We start from the raw sequence: 18,787 nt of genomic DNA, 5'->3' as shown, positions 1-18,787 counted from the left end.
GAGGTACCTGTACCAGGAGCCAGAGTCTGGGAGAACTCCAGGGACGTCTGTGTGGCCCTGATCTGACCGCTTGTCGTGGCTGCCTGGCTTCCTGCAGCTTCTGGACCCTGAGTGCCAGGGCCCTGGGTGGCTTGGGTCTCCATAAACATTGGCGTGAGGACTGTACTCCGCAAACGCCAGTTAGAGTCTATTGTGTAGTCCTGGAATAGATGAGTAGAACCGAAAGCACTGAAATTATGGTCTGCACAAACAACTTCCATTTGAATTAATCAAATACTAGGTATGATTACAAGAGCCAGGGAAAATAAACCGCATGTAGATATGATTTTTGAAATGCGGTAATAAATAACAGTTCTTACCTGGAACTTGCACTCAGAGAGCGGAAACTCAAACATGTTCCGTGTGAAGTCAGGGCTGTGACTGGTCATCTCGAGTAGCAGGTCAGTGGCCAGACTGAGGAACTGTTCTTCAATGCGGGATGAATACAGTGACTTCAGCACGACAAGCATGCGCTCCATAGTGTCTGGAGGTAAACGGCTCTCGTGACTCCAGAAATTGCGCACATAAAGCCTTAAAGAAAAATCACATAGGGATATACGAAATTACTTGAGGGTTATTTGTGAGGAGATTCAAATGCAGAAATGCTAATGCTTTTGTTGTTCAAAAGTGTGAAACATGTAAGTTTAATGAAATGATCGAAGCAGGCATCTAGTCTGCTTACTGTAAGCCATGGTTTTCATCTGTAAGCCCCTGGAGGAGACTCTCCCGAGCTGTACCGAGCACTTCAACAGAGGTGCTGTCTTCCCTGCTCTCAGAATCACTGCAAACACACCATTATTATACGCATACTATACGCGAGTAAGATTTTTTTTTTTAAGAAGAAGAAGAAATTTATTTATTTATTCAGCATGAATGTACTAAACTGATCAAAAGTAACTGTAAAGACATTTATAATCTCAAGAATATTTCAAATAAATGCTGTTATTTTGAACTTTCTATTCATCAAAGATTCGTGAAAAAATGTATACGTTTCCACAAACATATTAAGCAATTATCTGTTACACTGATAATAATAAGAAATGTTTCTTGAGCACCAAATCAGCATATTAGTATGATTTCTGAATGATCATCTGACACTAAAGACTGGAGTAATGATACAGAAAATTCAGCTTTGCCATTACAGAAAAAGTAAACATTTAGTTTTATTTTGAAAACAATTATTTTAATAATATGTAAATTTAAAAAATCTTACCGACCCTAAACGTTTGAATGGTATAGTACATTTAATTTGTGATGAAACGGTAAATGCAAAACACATTCAATCATAAAACTGTAACAATAAAAATAACTAAAAAAAGCTAAGAACCTCAAAGGGAACCATATAGAGAGGAATGAACAACAAAAGTCCTTTGTGTGAGATGAATGGAATGGAGAAGGGGAGGCTTGTAAAGTCAGTTACCTGTGGTTGTCCTGGATCCACATCAGGATATCATACATTCTCTCTCTGCAGACAGGAGAAGGATGAGACACAAATGCCGTGACAGTTCCCAAAATCTCTTTTAGCTCTTCTGGCTTCAGACATGCCAGGATCTTATGTATGATGTCCAGACAAACACGCTGTCTGGCTTCATCTCTGAAAGACACAGCATATGATATGAAGAGGGTTTATCTCAACTATAATATTTCACCATCACAGGCATAACACCTGTTATAGCAAACGTAAAACAATGGAGACGTGAGCTACTGCAGTATTAACTGACTTGTGGCTCATGATCTGTGTGATGCCTTTGGTCTTCAGGTGCAGGTAGATTTCAGGGATGACATCAGCACGACTCAGCACACATTCAAGGCAGTGCGTCTTCAACATGCCATGCAGCTTTGGCAGCAAATAAAAAACAGGATTTACGAATCTGTGGAATATAAAAACAAACATTATTTACAGACTTATGCTTTAGCTTTTATCGGATAAGACTAGATGGAAAAAAAATTGATCTCACCGATCCACCAAAGGTGGGAAGTGTTTGGACACTTTGCTTAGGCAAACAATAAATTTGTCATCCACCTCCTTCTTCCTCAAATCCATGAGCTTTGTAATAGTGATATTCAATAAGGGCCCTTCATTTTGCTACCACGTAAAAAAAACAAAAACAATAGTAAGTTTACTGGACACTAGAGTATCTAAAAACAACCATCATATTCCACAACAATACATTAAACGAAAGCTAAATAACTCTGGTGACATAGTGTGTCAGGAACAAACATCAACACATACATTTTCTCGCTCAGTCATGTAGTTTAGGATTAACCCAATGATCTCAGCAGCTGCTGAGTACACCTCCTTATATCTGATGAATGATAAGTTGTTGGCCAGTGACTGGAAGTATCTATAACAAACATTGTAACAGAACAACATGGGATTTAATCCATATTTACAATTCAGAAAAAAAAACATGAATCACATTTGTATGAGAAAATGAATAATAATAAAATACAATAAAAAAATGTTTACTTGTCGTGCTCAATGCCACATCCAGCATCATAAGGAGGAAGATTATTGGCCATTGCAATACCTAAAAGCTGCAATCCAACAGAGTTATCCTTGCTGTTGGGATCTGTTCCAGCAAACCGTTCATATATCAAACTATAGGAGGAAAGGAAAAAAAAGGGGATTTGCAATCCATCCACTTATGCATGGTCATTTAGCCTGGCATCAAAAATCCAAGCCTGCAATCTCAGCAACTCTCAATTTGAAATATTTTCACTACATTTATAAAATACTGGTAATGAATAAAGTATATTAAGCCATTCAAAAATAACCTGGGCTGCTCTTTTTAATTTTCTAAAACATTATATAATGATATAATAGAAGCATATCAAATGCTTCAGCTTCATGTCTGCATAATAGATCATAACCATACAGTATGTCATAATTTGTGTCCTTCAATTCAATTTATTACGAACCAGGGAAAAAAGCAGTCTAAATGTCTGTTTTCTTACTCGTAGGGTATTGTGAGGCAGTCCTTCCAGCATTCCACAACTGTGCGGATAATCTCCAGATTGTGGCGAAAAACAGCCCGTTTGGTGTGGAAGCAGTTCTTAACCAGAAACCCAAGGAGCCTATTGGCCAAAACTTCATCTCTTGTGCTACCCTAAATGGTGAGAGTGATAAGTGAAAGAGACAAACTAGATCAAAAAGTATGCAACATACCTATATAATTTTCATACGCTGTTTTCTTTGCAAACTTATTGTATGTGAGTACATGTACACACATACAGACAGATTGGAAGTCAATAAGCAATTTATAAAAATACCATCTCATACTTACTTTTGGTGTGGTCAAACTGGCCCATGAGAGGACAGTCACCACAATGTCCACTACCATAAAGTGAATGCCCTCTCCTCCATTGCTACTGGAAACCACCAGCTGCACCAGTGGGCCCAGCCAATGCTTCGCGTACGGACGAAATATCTGGACATAAAGATGTACAATAAAAGCAACACATATACAACATATCAATAAATCCAGAGATATGAAAATGCTGAAGCAGTACCTCTTCGGTATTGATGATTAGTTTGGCTATGAAGAGTCTAATGTTCAGAGGGGTGGATGGATTGTCCAGCTTCCCCTGCAGGAACTTCATCCAAGGGGGAAGAACACTAGGTGTCACACCCTAAAACAAAACATAGCACATATCTGACAGTGTTCTCACTCAGAATCTAGGCAAAAGTGTTCATGGCCATGAGATTATGCTGAGACAGACCTCCTCTATTTTAGGGGTAATGTTGTTCCTTTGCATGTGGTGCAGTAGTGCCGTCATATTGGCCATACACTCATGTTGATTCAGCTCATCCATCTCCAGCTCCACAGTCTCATCTTGAGACACAACCTCCCTACGCTCCTAATAATGCAGACAGTTATTTAAAAAATATTTCTTATATAATCTTAGAGATGATATTCTGAAATATATGACCTCTGCTTTACAGAAAACTACTACATGACCTACTCGAGTCCTGCTGGAGCTGTTCTCGCCTGAAGGATTCTGGGAGTTGTAGGAGAAGCTCTGAACTCCAGTGGAGAAGTCAAACTGACTCATCTCCTCACTGAGACTGCTGTCTGCCATGTAGGACTGGGAGGAGAGGTATACAGGGGCATCTGAAAAAGAACAAGAGTTTTAAGAGAGCAGATGGCAGCCTGCACTGCTTTACAAGGAATATACAAGACGACAACAGCAGCATTTTCATAAATATTAGAGGATGGCATTTATCTTTGTAAACATGCAGTTGTTAAAAAGCTTGTGAATATCTCAGTCAACTCACCTCCATTTTCTCCACTCACTTCTTTCCTGATCATGACATATTTCTTTTTCCTCTCAATAGGGACCTGTAAATGCAAGGAAACATGATACCAAACAACACAAAACAAGTACAAATATCATATTAGATGTTTAAGAGCTTTACTTACATCAATCTCTATAGGAAAGTTGTACACCCTTTGTGTATCAATAAGGTTGTCAAATATGAACTGATTCTGGAAAATATCAATGACAGATTTCACTTACAAATACAGAAAAGGTTATACTTCTATCAGAGAGAGTCTGTTTCACTAGGAATGTGTGTGTGTGCGCCTTATGTAACATGGTGACCAAAAGAAAGAGTCATTTTTATGGTTATTTGATAACTAGGCTGCCAAGAACGTGAATGGTAAGTGAACAAATACCATACATTAATAAATTGTAAAAAACAAAAAAAAACATAAACATTGAATTATGACCTGCTTGTACACAATAGCCTACGTATTGATTTTTTTTTTTTTTTTTTTTGAGTGTGCAGTAACAGACCTTGTCAGGTTTCTCAGTGAAGAGGAAGCCCTGATAGAACTTGGTCTCGTTGAAGCTGCAGCTGATCAGGGCGATGGTACAGTTATAAGCAGCACAGTGATACTGTCTCCTCAGCTCCAGCAGGACTGTCTCTCCTGCCATGTTCTCAGTGAAGGCCTCAAAACACAATCTGACATATATTGTATTGATCAGAAATTCTACTTATGGCATTTTTGCAGTTTGCTCCAGAATTCCTCAGACTGAAGAAATGCAGTTGCGAGGGAAAGTGGAAGTTAACATTTTTTAAAACACAGATAGCATTTATAATGTCAGAGGCATAGCCTTGTGGGCAGCGCACAGACATATAGCGCAACAGCACTTCGGGCGACCCAAGTTCGAGTCCCGGCTTGTGGTCCTTTCCCAATCTTGTACCTCTCACTTACCTCCAATACTCTATAAATAAATAAGAATTGTCCATTTTAACTTCATGATGACTTTAAGGACTTGTGGAAAAATTGTGTTGCAGTCTTAGGAATTCTGTAGAAAACTATTCCTTTGGTAACATCAAAGGGGCACAAGAGTGTTAATAACACTTAATCAGCTGACCATATAAAGTGTAATATCTGCTCTTGAAGGTAAAAAAAATAAAATTGTCATATCACTCAACATACTTGAGGAGGTTCTTGGAAAGCTCGTTGCCTTCTGCACTGCCTGTGCCACAGAAGGCCTGGTTGATAGCAGAGTTTTTAGAATAGACTTCCTCTTTAGGCAGACGAGAGTATAACACCTCCAGCAGCTTACAACAGCCAATCTTCATCATAATCTGACTCTCAAACACTGACTCAACAGACTGGAGGACATATGACAGGAAAGACACAATAGCAGAATAAATGAGCGAAGTGTCAAAAAACGTGTTTTGAATAGTGATGGGAGGAAAAAAAGCTTTTCGAAACTTTGAATCAATTGAATCATTTGCTTTGTACTTTGCTTTAAGTACAATTAACAAATCATCTAATTCCATTAAAGGCAATGTAGGCCATTTATTTAAAAAAAACCTTTTTGTTATACTGGTTGAAACTCTCTTCAGAAGTGGTCTAAATATTGAAACATGTACATATATCTTCTGTAGAAATCTCAGGACAAAAAAATGTTTGCCCAACAAATGATTCGCAAAGTTATGCACCCATCACTAGTTTTGAGCGCATCTGAATAATTTTAAGTATAGTATACTCACCTTAGTGAAGCGTGCCTGTAGAGTAGTCATGATATCAGCAATGTTAGTAATGAAGAACTGAGAGAGTGCCTGAGGGCTGCAGTAAGAGGCCAGTAGTAGAAGGACTCTGTCTATAAGACCCATGAGCATGGAGTTTGAAGGAACATCTTTGGCTTGAAATGACTGGTAGACAGAGCTGAGGAGAAGAACCTGTCTTTCCAACTGGGACCTGACAAAGAGAAATAATATGCAACAAATGCATTTTAGAAATAAATCTATGAACTTTAAATAATAGACACATAAACAGGAATTTGTGGAACTTACTTGCGAGCAATATTTTGAAAGCAGGTCTGAAAGAGCTCCTCCATGATATGTTTTTTATCCCGGCACTGAACTCTAGCCATGAGCTTCAATAACACAGGACTCTGAGACAGCTGCAGGGCCTCTAAAAACTGGCGTTACCAAAATTAAGGACTAATTATTATCATTTAACATAAAATATACTTTTTTAACTTCCTGTTCATACCTTATTTCAAAAAAAGAGTCAAAATGTTGTTTAAATTACTGATTAAGCAAGGTATAATGAAATAGTAAAAGTAAAAAAAAAAAAAAAAAAAAAAAGAGAGTGAAACATTTTTTACACTTGGGAGAGAAGAAATTCAGAAAATAACAAATCTTTAAGAAACCAAAGAAAATAAAGATGCAAAATATAGTCTTGGGTATAGGACCCATGTTACTTAATAAATATGTTATATTTATTTAAAATATTGAAAATTACAGCACTTAAAGCAATATGATTTTTAAGAAGTCAAGAATCCAGATTTTTAAATTGATTGGTTTGAGTTAAAAAGATTGGTTAGAGTTAGTTTCCAAAGTACATTCAATGGAAATTATAGCAGGTGAAATTAGGTGCAAAAGAACACTTTTTGAAAAGATATGGGCACCTCTGAAATGAAAGATTATAATATACTAATAATGAATATCCAGTTTAAGCATCTTACTTTGCGAATGCAGTCCATGTAGTTGTTGCACTGAAGTGATCCCCGGGGGAATTCATCTGACTGCATAGGGAAATGTGTAGCCACCAGCGTCTCCAGAGCCCTCCTGAGCTCCTCCAGTGGCATGCTGGGTAATGCAGTGAAGAAGGGCAGCATGATCAGAGCCTGGCTCTAATCACAGAGAGAAAGATATGAAGAAATGAATATAGACAGCATTGGCCAAATGCCATAAACATGCACTAAATTGGACTGTTTCCAGATTTAGCTTTGGTCTTTACCATATTACAGTGTCAGTGTAAAACAAAAAAGCCACTACAAGAACAAGAGAAGACTATAATGTACAACTGGTGCAGATTGTCGTGCATATTTGCAAAGAGTAAATACAAATTTGACTGCTAAAAATTGGAAAAGATTACCTTGAGATTTAATGGCATAGATATATCTGTGAGAAGAGCTGTGAAAGTGGTGAACACAGCATTGAATGCTGGGTGATCTGTATTGGAGCATACAGAGGAATTTATCTGCAAAAAAACAAAATCTTAAAATCTACTCCTGAAATTCCCATTCATGTAACCATTTTAGCTCTTCACAATGCACAGAAAATAAAGTATAATTGAATATGTGGTACCTGGAGCACTTTGGCGAGCAATGACAGGACTGAAGTTTTGCTCTCTGGTGAGGCTGCAGGACCCTCCCACCATGGCCTGAGTAAATCCCACTCCTTCAGCACCTGTTCAGCCAATTGTGAGCCTTGGGACATTCTGACAGAACGCTCACGGAAACTATGATCCAACATGCCGTTCAGCAACACGCTAACCTAAAAAGACAGTTGGACAGGAAAACTTTTCAGTTTTCAGTGCTTATGGAGAAAATGGTAAAACAGTTCTATCTAGGACTTATTTGTATTATCTGTCTAACCTATCAAGAGCAAAAGCATGTTATAATCCCAAGTTAGACACAATTTCAATGGTTTAGTCACAATATGTGCAGAGAAAGTAGAGTTTTATCCTGCTGGTGTTTTTGTTCACCAGAGATGCACTTCCCGAAAGCACCGTAGATCTAGCTAGATCCTAAAGACCATTGGGGCCAGTGGTTTCTACATTTTACATAGGCTAACAATGCTTTTAGGAAAGCCCAGTCTAGTTTGACACCTCACCATGCTGGGGTTCTGGTTGGCTGCAGCCAGCAGCAGCGGCACTGTGCACTCCACACTGCGGAGTAACTCAGTATTCAGAGATGTCTGGAAGAGGCTGTAGAAGTACTCTCCATGAGAGAAGCTGAGGAAGTGAGGATTCAGACTGCCAGAGAGAGGGACGGAGAGTGTAATGGTGTTCAGCAAAAGGCCAACCGTCTGTTCACTCTGAGTTGTTTAGGGAAACAAAAAAGACCGGTTTCAAGGTTGAACATGAACATTCTGTGATCTTCAATATCTTACGGCTGGTTCTTAAATTATAAGACTAGAATCTTCAGACTCTGCACACTACGTGACTTGTAAACACCGACTGAGACCAACTGGAACAGACCTGGTCTGTTTGGGCATGATCAGTCATCACAACCAAATTACATTCATAATCAGCCTGACAGTCTTGTAATGTGTTCCCCAGCTTTAGTCCTTCCCTGTAATTCAAACCACTCACCTGATTTCCCAAACAGAATGCCAACTGCACAAGACTGTTAGCCAACTTCCTGCTGCCAACATCCATGGAGGGCAGAGACTTCCTTTCGTTTCCAGGAGCTATGCTTTTATACACACTAGTGAGAAGTTTGGAGCCCAGAGAGTGACCGAAACCAGCATCCTACAGAGAAATTGTAAACATCCCAACCCAAATCAATGTAACTATTACGTAGACTAAACATAATTACAATAACATTCATTTGATTAGTGTGTACCTGACTGTGCAGAACAGAGTTGAGCAGCCCAGACTGGTGAAGCTGCTTACAGGCTGAGAGTAAAAGATGCATGCTAGCATGACTGTCTCTGGTTTCTGCCTCATACAGATCAATAGCACACAACTCCTCCACACTGTCCAGAACAATCAAGACACACACATAAATGAACAAGCACACATAAAAACAATTTACTTCAATCACTAAAATCAGTTCAGAAATTAGAAAATTTCATCAACAATATTCCAAAACACAGCAACTGTAACCACAGTTTATAGCCTTTCTACAAATGTACGTTGAGACGATAGGAAATAGGAGGTGTAATGGAATCAGGAAAAAATACAAACTGGATTTAAACTTTTGAGCACCACTGCGCAATGTGTCAGAGTAGCTAGGTGTAAACAGAACTTTATAACTATGTATGAATAATTAACTGAAATCAACTACAAATTAAGCAGACCTCTGTACGGTAATTCTCTTCCTAATGCTGCTCTCCACTTGTGTCCTGTAAGGCGTTGATGCCAAAACTTTAAGCAAAGGAGCGGACACTTCTGGCAGTTGAGTTATCACTTCTAGATCAGCCATGTTGAACCCAATGGAAGAGGGCTCACACACCGTCAGTGCCACCAGTGTGAAGAAGGAAGTGTTGAAAAAATCCTGCTCCATTAACTAAAAAAGAAAGTGAAAAAGTTAAAGCAGCATAGTATTTTTTTTTTTACTTTGTAGATTCTGGTAGGTTCACTAGAGCGTTTGGCAGGTAGACTCTTAGAACAAAAGTAAATAAGATCATAAAATACTATTTTAACCTTTTTTCCATTTATTATGTTTCCCCTGAAACAACGAAAATCTTACCTTCCAGAGATCTTGTGGACATTTCTTTAGTACCATGGTGGAGAACTCCAACATTCGGACAATGATGGAGCACTTGCTGTAGTTGTACTGCTCTGTCTCTCGAGGGCTTAAGTGTGACTGACCTGCATTACCTATTCTGAAGCAAGCTCTGGCAGCCTGAACGTCCTGCATGGACAGCTCTGTAAGGAAGAAACGGACAGCTGGCAAAAAGTTGGACTTCTCACCAGTGCCTGGATGCGGAGAGGAATGGGAGGAACAAAGAAGCTATTAGCAATAATTTGACAGATACCAATTATTTCACGGATATGAGAAGATTTTAGTTATGCATCTTAAGTTGAGGTAATTCATGGTGTGGATTCACCCACCCAGGATCCTCTGGGGTTGCATACAGTGCAGTTTTGTGAAGGTGCTGTAGCAGTCAAGAGCAGCCAGCAGCAGATCCATCCACTGCAAGGTGCCTCTGATGCTGAAGGGGGCTTCAACCTCTCTCAAAGTAGGCTGGGAGAGTAAACCACCTCCCTCCAAACACGAAACGAGAAAACCTGGACCACGCTGCTTCACCTGTTCGTCCAGCCACGCCGCAGGAGATGCTTTACCTGTCAAAAGAAGAAAAGAGAAATTTTAAACAAGCTGTGTAGTCATATTGAATAAAAATGTGTTATGTTTTTCTCAATAATCTTAGTAATCATTCTGATATACAATTCTAATACAATCCTAGAGGTGCAAAATGACCTAAATCACAAAAGGCATTCCTACACTATTTATATGACAAGCTTTTCTGTAACATTTCATTAAAACCACAGTAAATAATTCTGGACATATTTTCTGCTAAGTGAAATTCTGAGATTGGTCAAAAAGAATCCCTGTGCTGAATCCACTGTATTTTTACAGTTAATTTGGTCAATTCATGTTACCGTATTTTCCGGACTATAAGTCGCTCCGGAGTATAAGTCGCATCAGTCAAAAAATGCGCCATGAAGAGGAAAAAAACATATATAAGTCGCACCAGACTACAAGTCGCAGGACCAGCAAAACTATGAAAAAAAGCGCGACTTATAGTCCGGAAAATACGATATGTTCCAATTCTGAAGGAGATTGAAATGACTTCGAAAAGGAGAGTCCCTGAATGGCAATTAAATCACTGTGTTGCCTTCATTATAAATATCCTGCCGGTTACCAGGCAGGAGAGGCACAAGTTCGTAGAAGAGCTCCATGCTTTTGTGTCGGCACTCAGTCTGTGGTCTTCCACACTGGGTCAGCAGCCACATGACTACATCTGACAAGCACACCGACTGGTCTGGAGGGAATCCTCTGTAGAAAGAGTAGAAAATGTAGGTCTGTCAGTTTGTTAGACACATAATGTTCACTTTACTCACATTACTAATATGAATTAAGGGAAGTTAAGTATAATATCCTAATCAAATGTGTGTGTACCTGGGTATGCGTCTCTTGGTATTCTTATTGAGCGAGTCTGCCTTGTGTTTGATAATTCTCATCAGATGATCCAGGGAACTACAACACTGTTGGACAGTTCCTGTGTAGAAAATAACAATATGACAGGATAGATCTTAGTCATGAGCATCAAACAGGACGTATTGATGAAGAGAATATGTCTAGTCTTACCCAGGGACTTTTCATCAAAGTGGGCCAGAGCCAGACTCTCAACAAACACCACCAGCACCTCAAAAACAAACTGCTCCACCAAAGAGCTCTCTTCTCTGAGAAACAAAACAATATTTGGATAAACATCTGAATAAATACCATTTTCATTCGCTACAGATTTCTTATATTCACTAAAGATGACCTTAGAATATATTGCTGAAATGTTGAGAGGCTGTACGTAGCCCATCCAATGAGCTCTTCTGCTCACCACACACTGACCTGAACAGTCTGTACATGCTGTTAAAGGCAAGCGCAGCTCCAAGCCTTTTGAAGACGTTGGGGTGTAAGGCCAGGCTGTAGATACGTTTGAAGAGAGATTTTGTGTTGGTTGGGCTCTTTTCCTGCTGTTTGGGTGTGGTCTGTTTAATGGACCATTTGACAAACTCCTGGATACAGGTGCCACTGAAGTCTCTGAGGGTGCTGTCTAACGGATCCACAATTCCATCCTGTGCAGCCCAAACAGATTAGCAGCCCTCGTTTATAAACGGCGAACTCAATTTTGAATAAAATAAAGTGTGTCTACTGAAGGAGTTTACTTGCCAAAATAGCCTCCAGCACCGCCACGGTGTCTTGGCTTTCAAATTTTCTGTTGTTAGTGAACCAGTGGATAAGCTGCATCACCAGAGGTTCAAACAGCTGCCTCGTCACCTGAAGAAGCAGTCAAAGTTTCCATGTTTGTGGAACTTACACATGACTGACAGAGACTGATTAAAGTGGACAAAATGTGGACATGAAAATATGAACTTAAATGATTCTCAACCAGGGGGTCGGGGGGCACTAGGGGGCCTCATCAAATTTCCAAGGGAACTACAAGATGACTTAAATTTTTTTATTAATCATTCATCCATTCATTAAATATTATTTTATATATTTTTTAACAATTGAATAAATAACTCGCTGTAAATAATCTAACTTAACCTTAAAATAATCCAGGTATGAAATGTATAAACTGACACTGTGTCAGTTTAAATTATACCGTGAATTGCTGTTTATTGGAAAACCGGCACTGAAACTTCTTGACTCATTACTGGGTTAATTATCTTAATCCATTGACAATTCTAGTTCCTTTGTCATCATTATAGGAGAAGTAACAGGAAATATCTAGGTCTACATGGGGGGCCTTGGATGCAAAAAGGTTGAGAACCATTGCTTCACTGTGCCTGAAAGACAAGCTAAAAGACAAAAACTCAAATGAAATTTTATATATTTAAAGAGCACAGATTAGGTAAAAGACCTGGTCGACGTCACAAGCCAGGCGTAGAAGAACAGGAAAGACTTTTCTGTGTAGGTTGTACATGGGAGGAGCAGATTTGTCATCTTCTGTCATCTGGGCTCCTTTACCCACCATGTATATGACCAGACTGTGCAGAAGCTCACACGCTGCAACCTACACACCAGACAGAATTATCACTTTCAGCCTCAATTTATAGGGTGAATAAATAAAATGTTAATAAACTTTAATCAACAATGACAAGAAAATTTGACTATGATTACTTTAGTTTGTCTGTCACTGGAGGACAGTGCGAGCTCTGTGACCCTTGGCAGGAAGGAGTCCAGGTAGATCACAGGCTTTATGTCTTTAAAAGGCACAGCAAAACTCAGCCTCTTCTCACAGTCCCATGCCACAAAACGCTTCATCATGTCCTCCGCAGAGACAGCTGGGGTTAGATATGAGAAAATGCAGTATATAAAGCTTAAAAACAAGCAAGAAAACTTAACAAGTACTGCCTTTTTTTTTTTTAAGAAGTCAACAACTAATTTATTAAATAGCAGCAGAAATAAAATAACCTGTCACAAGGCTCCTGTTGAGCTGTCCTCCCAAGTGTCCAAGTAGACGTACCACCCTCCGTCTCACAGCAGCAATCGGAGATTCATCTCCCTAACAGAGACCACAGTAACATCAGGACACTGTGTGCATGCAGTTACGTATATATTATCAGAATCACAGATTCACAGTATGTAACAGTTACATCACAGAATCATTTACACAGACAAAATCAAAATATGGCAAACAAATCAATATAATTACCACAGGCAAGTGCTTTGATTTCTTCAGGAGCCTCATCATGACTTTTCCATAACCTTTTGAACTTCCCGTTGACACAAACGTCACTTCCATATTGCTGTCATCTTGTTCTAATTAAATGATTAAAAACAAATAAAAAACAATCAGCTAATAAAGGAATTTGATAATAAATCACTGACCCTTAGATATCCAAGCATATTTAGAAAGAATAGTAACCAGTGACCATTTCTTTGACAGTACATTATTTAAGATAAATATGATGAGGTTACAAATAACTGACCAGAGTTACTGGTTGTTTTGAGGTAGCCATCTAAATGTGGCAGTATGTCTGCGTAGTGTGACTGCATGATGGCAGAAGGGATCAGAGAAGACCAGGACTCCAGAGCATCCAGTGCTGCTGTGGCTAGAGGAGCATGACTCAAACCCAGACGCAGAGCAGCCTTCAAACAAAACAATGAAAACAGATGATCATTCCATACATATATCATGCTTCAATTTATGTTAATCACTTAATCACTTTAGAATGTGGTTGCTTTTTACTGTTAATGAAAAAATCGAATGTTGATAATCACAAAATTGCGCATTTGCTTCCCTTTCCTAACCTGCAGAGCTGGTATATATGCCTTGATATCCAGAGCCACCATGTCAGGATGAAGAGAGAGGGTGAACATCAGACAGGCAGCCAGTAGCTCGTCTTTATATTGTTTCATACGTACACAAACCTGAGGAATATAACAAAAACTTTTGCCCTTCAAATCATCACATTCATGCCAAAATCACAAACCAAATACTTTGATGAATGAAACGTAAAGCTGACTGCAATGGTCAAGCATCTATCACAGAAATAAAGTGACGAAAAGGGTCAAAAGGTCACCTCCTTTCCAAACTTTGCAAGGAGAGAAAAACAGGCATTCTCCATGGTGGAGCCACCACCACTTTTAGGCCCTTGTTTTAGGTCCTATAAGCAAAAGATACTGGTTTTGTCAATGTTTATCAACACATTAAATTGAGGAGTTAATGTGATGGAGAGTGTGTATTACCTGAAAATAGTGGATTTTCTTGGCAATGCTCATAGAGAGGGAGAGGAGCTTATAAAAGCCGCTGACCAGAGGGAAACGTATTGATTGCAGAATGAGCTCGTGACACAGGGGGTACATCCACTGGGCAAAATACTCAGGATTTCTTGAAGGCAATAAGTCACTATAGAGAAGATAACAATAATCTTATGTACCGGTATGCAATTTCATAAAATAAGGGTGCAAATAAGATTTGTTGTTTATTTGTTTGTTTGTTTGATTGATTGATTGATTTATGACATGAAAAAATTGTGGCACCTGCAAAAGTCAACCAAGTTGATAAAGGCAATAAAGTCTTTGGGTTTGTTGGGCATCAGGTTTGCTGTGGGGTCAGATGAAGGCATGAATCCAGCACTTTCTTCACTCTGGGCCTGAGAAAAAGAAGAAATACTTTACAAAACTGGACATAACATGTGTTAACATCCAACATTTGTATTTCAAGTTTGTTTCTTATATCTACTGCTTTAGTACACACACACACAAATTTCCTCTAAAGTCTGATGCTGTCAAAGTGTATGCGAGTCTTCAGAAATACTGTGAGCAGCATTTAGTGAGGAAGAATTAGGAGACAGTAAATTATTGTTAAGGTTTTTCCAGGTTTGTGATCATTTAAATCATCCATTTGGAATTCCCATGTTTTTTTGTTTTTTTTCTGCTCCTTTTCTTTAACCACCCACATTTTTACTATGCATTCAAGGTGCAGCACTGCAACATTACCTCATCTGCTGCATTGACTTTCTGCACTGAAAGATCAAGTTTCTCCACAATCTTCATGACTGACTGCACCAGTGCATCGTATAAGTGTCGGTTTATGTCTCTCAGGTTGTAGTTCTTGGCAGCTGGAGCTCCATCCATGAATCCTGTGTCCTAAAATCACAGCAAATTAGATCAGTTCAGACATTAGATTAATCTGCAGAAACAAACCAGAGTACACGTTCAACAGCTTTTATGATTACATGGTCACATTCAAACCCAATAATACATCATTAAAATACTAACAAATTAAACCATTACCTTAACTAGATAATTAAATTAAACCTGTGTTCATCAAATAAACATCTAATTTCTTACTTTAAAGTTTTCACAGTCCAGAAGCCCCTTAAAGAGGTCAAGGTAGTCCTTAGAGGAAGGAACTTTCCATTTCCCAGAGCGCACCAGGGTGGAATCCTCCTCAGCTTGAGAACCACCTGAATGAATGCTCCGCTCCTGACGGTGAATAAATATGTACCACTTAGACATTTAGATTTAATGATATATTCATGATATGATTTCATGATAATTTAAAGGGCACCTATTATGTAATTTAGAAATTTACCTTTCATGTAGTGTGTAACATAGATCTAAGTGAACAAAAACATCCTGCAAAGTTAGAAATATGAAAGTGCACCGTATATAAAGTTATTGTCTTTCAAAAGTAAGAGTCGACTCTGAGTCATTTTTATGAATCGTTAGAAGACCGAAGCTTTTTCTCTGACTAGATGATGTCAACTTGTCAAGTTATTTGAATACGATACGCCCACTTATTGCGCTCCAAGGCCAGGGAAAATATCATGGCGACGAGACGCTGTGTTCTGAAGTGCGACTCAAAAGCCAACTTTTTTCATCTGCCCAAGGAGGAGCATTTGAAGACTAAGTGGCTACAATTCATATAACTATACCACAGAAGTATAGTCCGAGCCTTGTGCTTTGTTCGCGCCATTTTGAAGACGATTGCTTTTTAAATGCAATCAAACTTGGATTCGCGAGCTGGCTGATATTATATGTGTATTTGCATCAGCTTCCTCCTCCGTATCACAACCTGTAAGTGTTATTAATAATTGTTGCTTTTATGTTTTATGTAGCATGCTTAATTATTATTTTGTTTGTTGTGTAAGCACTGTTTAGCTTCTAGGTCTTCAATGGCAATTGTATTGAGATATGTGAAGTGTTTGTCGTTGTTTTCGGAGTTGTCTTAAAGAATAGAATAATACATCGTAGTAACGTAACTGCATTTTTTTTTTTTTTTACTTTATGTTTATGCATCGGGCTAATGCAAACAAAGACTGATTGTGCTTTTACAATATGAACTCTGGGCTATGCTCGCTAACATAACATTAAATTCTTTATCTTATTTTTAGTTTTTTACTACAAACTACAAAGCAGTGGACTATAATCATTATTATAACACGATTTAATTGATAAAAGCATCATTGTACTCCGTGTTAAACAATAAGTATTATCTCAGTAAACACTGCTGGGTCATCTGACCAATCGCAGATTAGCGTCGCGCAAAGCAGGGGTTTGGAAAAATGAGTCGTTGAACGAATCATTTGGGAGTCGGTGAGCAAATCAGGTAAAAATAAATGCATATTATACGAAAACAAAAGTGTTTTTTGACATTGCATGCACGTAAAACTGTTGTTGGGGACTCCCTAAACAACATTAGGAACATTTTAAATGTCATAATAGGTGCCCTTTAAACAACAACAAAAAAGCAAAAAGATCAGCAGTTTTAGCAAAAACACTTACTTCTGACTGAAGAACCGGCTTAGAGCACACTCTGATCAGGCCTTGGTGAACTGTTGTTGAAGAAATGAAGAGTGTGAGCGCTGGTAAAAACTAACCTAGAATCAGATCAGACAAGCTAACCTCCAGCTCATCCTTACCCACAGAACTAGTGAAACTCCACAGGACAGGACCTCGAACTGCCATGGCAACAAACACCTTGATGATGGAGCGGCAGGTGGCATACTGCATTCTCTGGCTGTACTGAGGGAAGCTGTCCATCTGAACCACAAGGAGGCGCTCTAGCACGGGAGTGTACACTTCAGGGATCTATAACCAGTTATAAAAATTACAAAATAGAATCTGTTAGGTGAGGTTAAAGGTAACAAACAGTAGCGGCTCCTGACAGTAAATTTATGTAGAGCAGATTCTGGGTCTTTGAGCTAGTTTATAATAGACATTTTGAAGCTTTATATTGTAATCACTGAACACGTACATTTTTGGCAGAGGTCTGGTGTCCTTGCATTATTCATCCTGATGGTGGCGCTCTAATCAACAGGCTTTAAGTACACACCATCTTAGAATTGCCTTAAAGGGTTAGTTCACCCAAAAATTTGAATTAGCCCATTAGCCGATTTACTCACCTTGAAGCCATCCTAGGTGTATACGACATTCTTCTTTCAGACGAATACAATCAGAGTTAAATTAAAAAATGTCCTGGCTCTTCCAAGCTTTATAATGGGAGTGAATGGCTATAGAAAATTTGAAGCCCAAACAAGTGCATCTATCCATGATTAAGAAAAAACAGTCTGATGCTGTCACAGTGTATGCGAGTCTTCAGAAATACAGTGAGCAGCATTTAGTGAGGAAGAATTGGGGGACCGTATGGGGATGATAAAAAAATACTCCACACTGCTCCGGGGGGTTAAAGGTAGGGTAGGTCAGAATTGTCTAAAAAAAATTTTTATTCAAATTTGTTTAAACTGTCTTTATATACCAATGCATAATTAAAATGCAAGTACTCTGAAATAGAGAGTATAAAAAACGAGTGACTCTAGTGTATTTAATCTTCAATAAACACAGCTCATTAATTCCATTCACTCCCACCTAAAAACGGGTGCGCGACTGCGCGCACGTGGGCAGAGCCAGTAATAGCGGCGGTAGTCATGGTGACGGAGAGTGACAGTCGCGCAAGCCAATCCTGTGATTCGTCCCGAATGGAAATAATGAGCTGTGTTTAATGAAGATTAAACGGTCTAGAGTCACTCGATTTTTATACTCTTTTTATCAGAGTACTAACATTTTAATTATGCATTGATAATTAGAACTTTCTAAATAGAAAGTTTAATCAAATTTGGTAAAAGTTTTTATATAAATCCTACCTACCCTACCTTTAATAAAGGCCTTCTAAAGTGAAGCTATGGGTTTTTGTAAGAAAAATACCCATATTTATAACTTCATAACCTAAAACAACTAGCTTCCGCCAGACGTCATATACACCTAGGATGGCTTCAGGGTGAGTAAATCATGGGCTAATTTTAATTTTTGGGTGAACTACCCCTTTTAATATACAATTTATTGCCTCCGAATTTTGTTTTAGAATATTACAGAATATTGGTGAGGACAGAACAAATATAAAGCAAACACAACAGAACTATATATAGGCTATTCCCATGAGCATGTTTTAATTTACATAATTAGTATTTTCATAATTTGATACACTACTTCAGGAAGAACAGACATGCCAACTATTTACTGATCTGATGAAGAC

At 38.6% G+C, this 18,787-nt stretch overlaps 1 protein-coding gene across 1 annotated transcript in view; it reads right to left on the bottom strand.

The window, feature by feature from the left end:
• prkdc (protein kinase, DNA-activated, catalytic subunit) overlaps positions 1 to 18,787 on the bottom strand; it is a 36,995-nt gene that overhangs the window by 13,962 nt on the left and 4,246 nt on the right. Inside the window, exons 13-58 of the mRNA XM_079605445.1 lie at positions 17,178 to 17,346; positions 17,041 to 17,090; positions 15,604 to 15,738; positions 15,250 to 15,399; positions 14,791 to 14,903; positions 14,497 to 14,656; positions 14,331 to 14,414; positions 14,059 to 14,178; positions 13,737 to 13,896; positions 13,460 to 13,566; positions 13,219 to 13,309; positions 12,925 to 13,088; positions 12,665 to 12,817; positions 11,971 to 12,078; positions 11,650 to 11,876; positions 11,392 to 11,486; positions 11,203 to 11,302; positions 10,946 to 11,079; positions 10,134 to 10,364; positions 9,769 to 9,998; positions 9,377 to 9,585; positions 8,920 to 9,052; positions 8,667 to 8,825; positions 8,186 to 8,389; positions 7,658 to 7,846; positions 7,446 to 7,550; positions 7,033 to 7,200; positions 6,356 to 6,483; positions 6,053 to 6,260; positions 5,490 to 5,668; positions 4,840 to 5,008; positions 4,464 to 4,529; positions 4,319 to 4,382; positions 4,006 to 4,154; positions 3,763 to 3,900; positions 3,553 to 3,672; positions 3,327 to 3,470; positions 2,998 to 3,149; positions 2,510 to 2,641; positions 2,273 to 2,384; positions 1,998 to 2,125; positions 1,761 to 1,910; positions 1,460 to 1,633; positions 722 to 820; positions 360 to 570; positions 8 to 200 (exon numbers count right to left, since the gene is read on the bottom strand). Coding sequence (XP_079461571.1) covers positions 8 to 200; positions 360 to 570; positions 722 to 820; positions 1,460 to 1,633; positions 1,761 to 1,910; positions 1,998 to 2,125; positions 2,273 to 2,384; positions 2,510 to 2,641; positions 2,998 to 3,149; positions 3,327 to 3,470; positions 3,553 to 3,672; positions 3,763 to 3,900; positions 4,006 to 4,154; positions 4,319 to 4,382; positions 4,464 to 4,529; positions 4,840 to 5,008; positions 5,490 to 5,668; positions 6,053 to 6,260; positions 6,356 to 6,483; positions 7,033 to 7,200; positions 7,446 to 7,550; positions 7,658 to 7,846; positions 8,186 to 8,389; positions 8,667 to 8,825; positions 8,920 to 9,052; positions 9,377 to 9,585; positions 9,769 to 9,998; positions 10,134 to 10,364; positions 10,946 to 11,079; positions 11,203 to 11,302; positions 11,392 to 11,486; positions 11,650 to 11,876; positions 11,971 to 12,078; positions 12,665 to 12,817; positions 12,925 to 13,088; positions 13,219 to 13,309; positions 13,460 to 13,566; positions 13,737 to 13,896; positions 14,059 to 14,178; positions 14,331 to 14,414; positions 14,497 to 14,656; positions 14,791 to 14,903; positions 15,250 to 15,399; positions 15,604 to 15,738; positions 17,041 to 17,090; positions 17,178 to 17,346 — 6,664 coding nt within the window. The remainder of the gene's footprint in view (positions 1 to 7; positions 201 to 359; positions 571 to 721; positions 821 to 1,459; positions 1,634 to 1,760; positions 1,911 to 1,997; positions 2,126 to 2,272; positions 2,385 to 2,509; positions 2,642 to 2,997; positions 3,150 to 3,326; positions 3,471 to 3,552; positions 3,673 to 3,762; positions 3,901 to 4,005; positions 4,155 to 4,318; positions 4,383 to 4,463; positions 4,530 to 4,839; positions 5,009 to 5,489; positions 5,669 to 6,052; positions 6,261 to 6,355; positions 6,484 to 7,032; positions 7,201 to 7,445; positions 7,551 to 7,657; positions 7,847 to 8,185; positions 8,390 to 8,666; positions 8,826 to 8,919; positions 9,053 to 9,376; positions 9,586 to 9,768; positions 9,999 to 10,133; positions 10,365 to 10,945; positions 11,080 to 11,202; positions 11,303 to 11,391; positions 11,487 to 11,649; positions 11,877 to 11,970; positions 12,079 to 12,664; positions 12,818 to 12,924; positions 13,089 to 13,218; positions 13,310 to 13,459; positions 13,567 to 13,736; positions 13,897 to 14,058; positions 14,179 to 14,330; positions 14,415 to 14,496; positions 14,657 to 14,790; positions 14,904 to 15,249; positions 15,400 to 15,603; positions 15,739 to 17,040; positions 17,091 to 17,177; positions 17,347 to 18,787) is intronic.

This window comes from Phoxinus phoxinus (assembly GCF_949152265.1).
Source record: "Phoxinus phoxinus genome assembly, chromosome: 2".
NCBI classification, from domain to species: domain Eukaryota; kingdom Metazoa; phylum Chordata; class Actinopteri; order Cypriniformes; family Leuciscidae; genus Phoxinus; species Phoxinus phoxinus.
The sequence above is the reverse complement of the archived record's forward strand: the minus strand, read 5'-3'. Positions and strand labels throughout refer to the sequence as shown.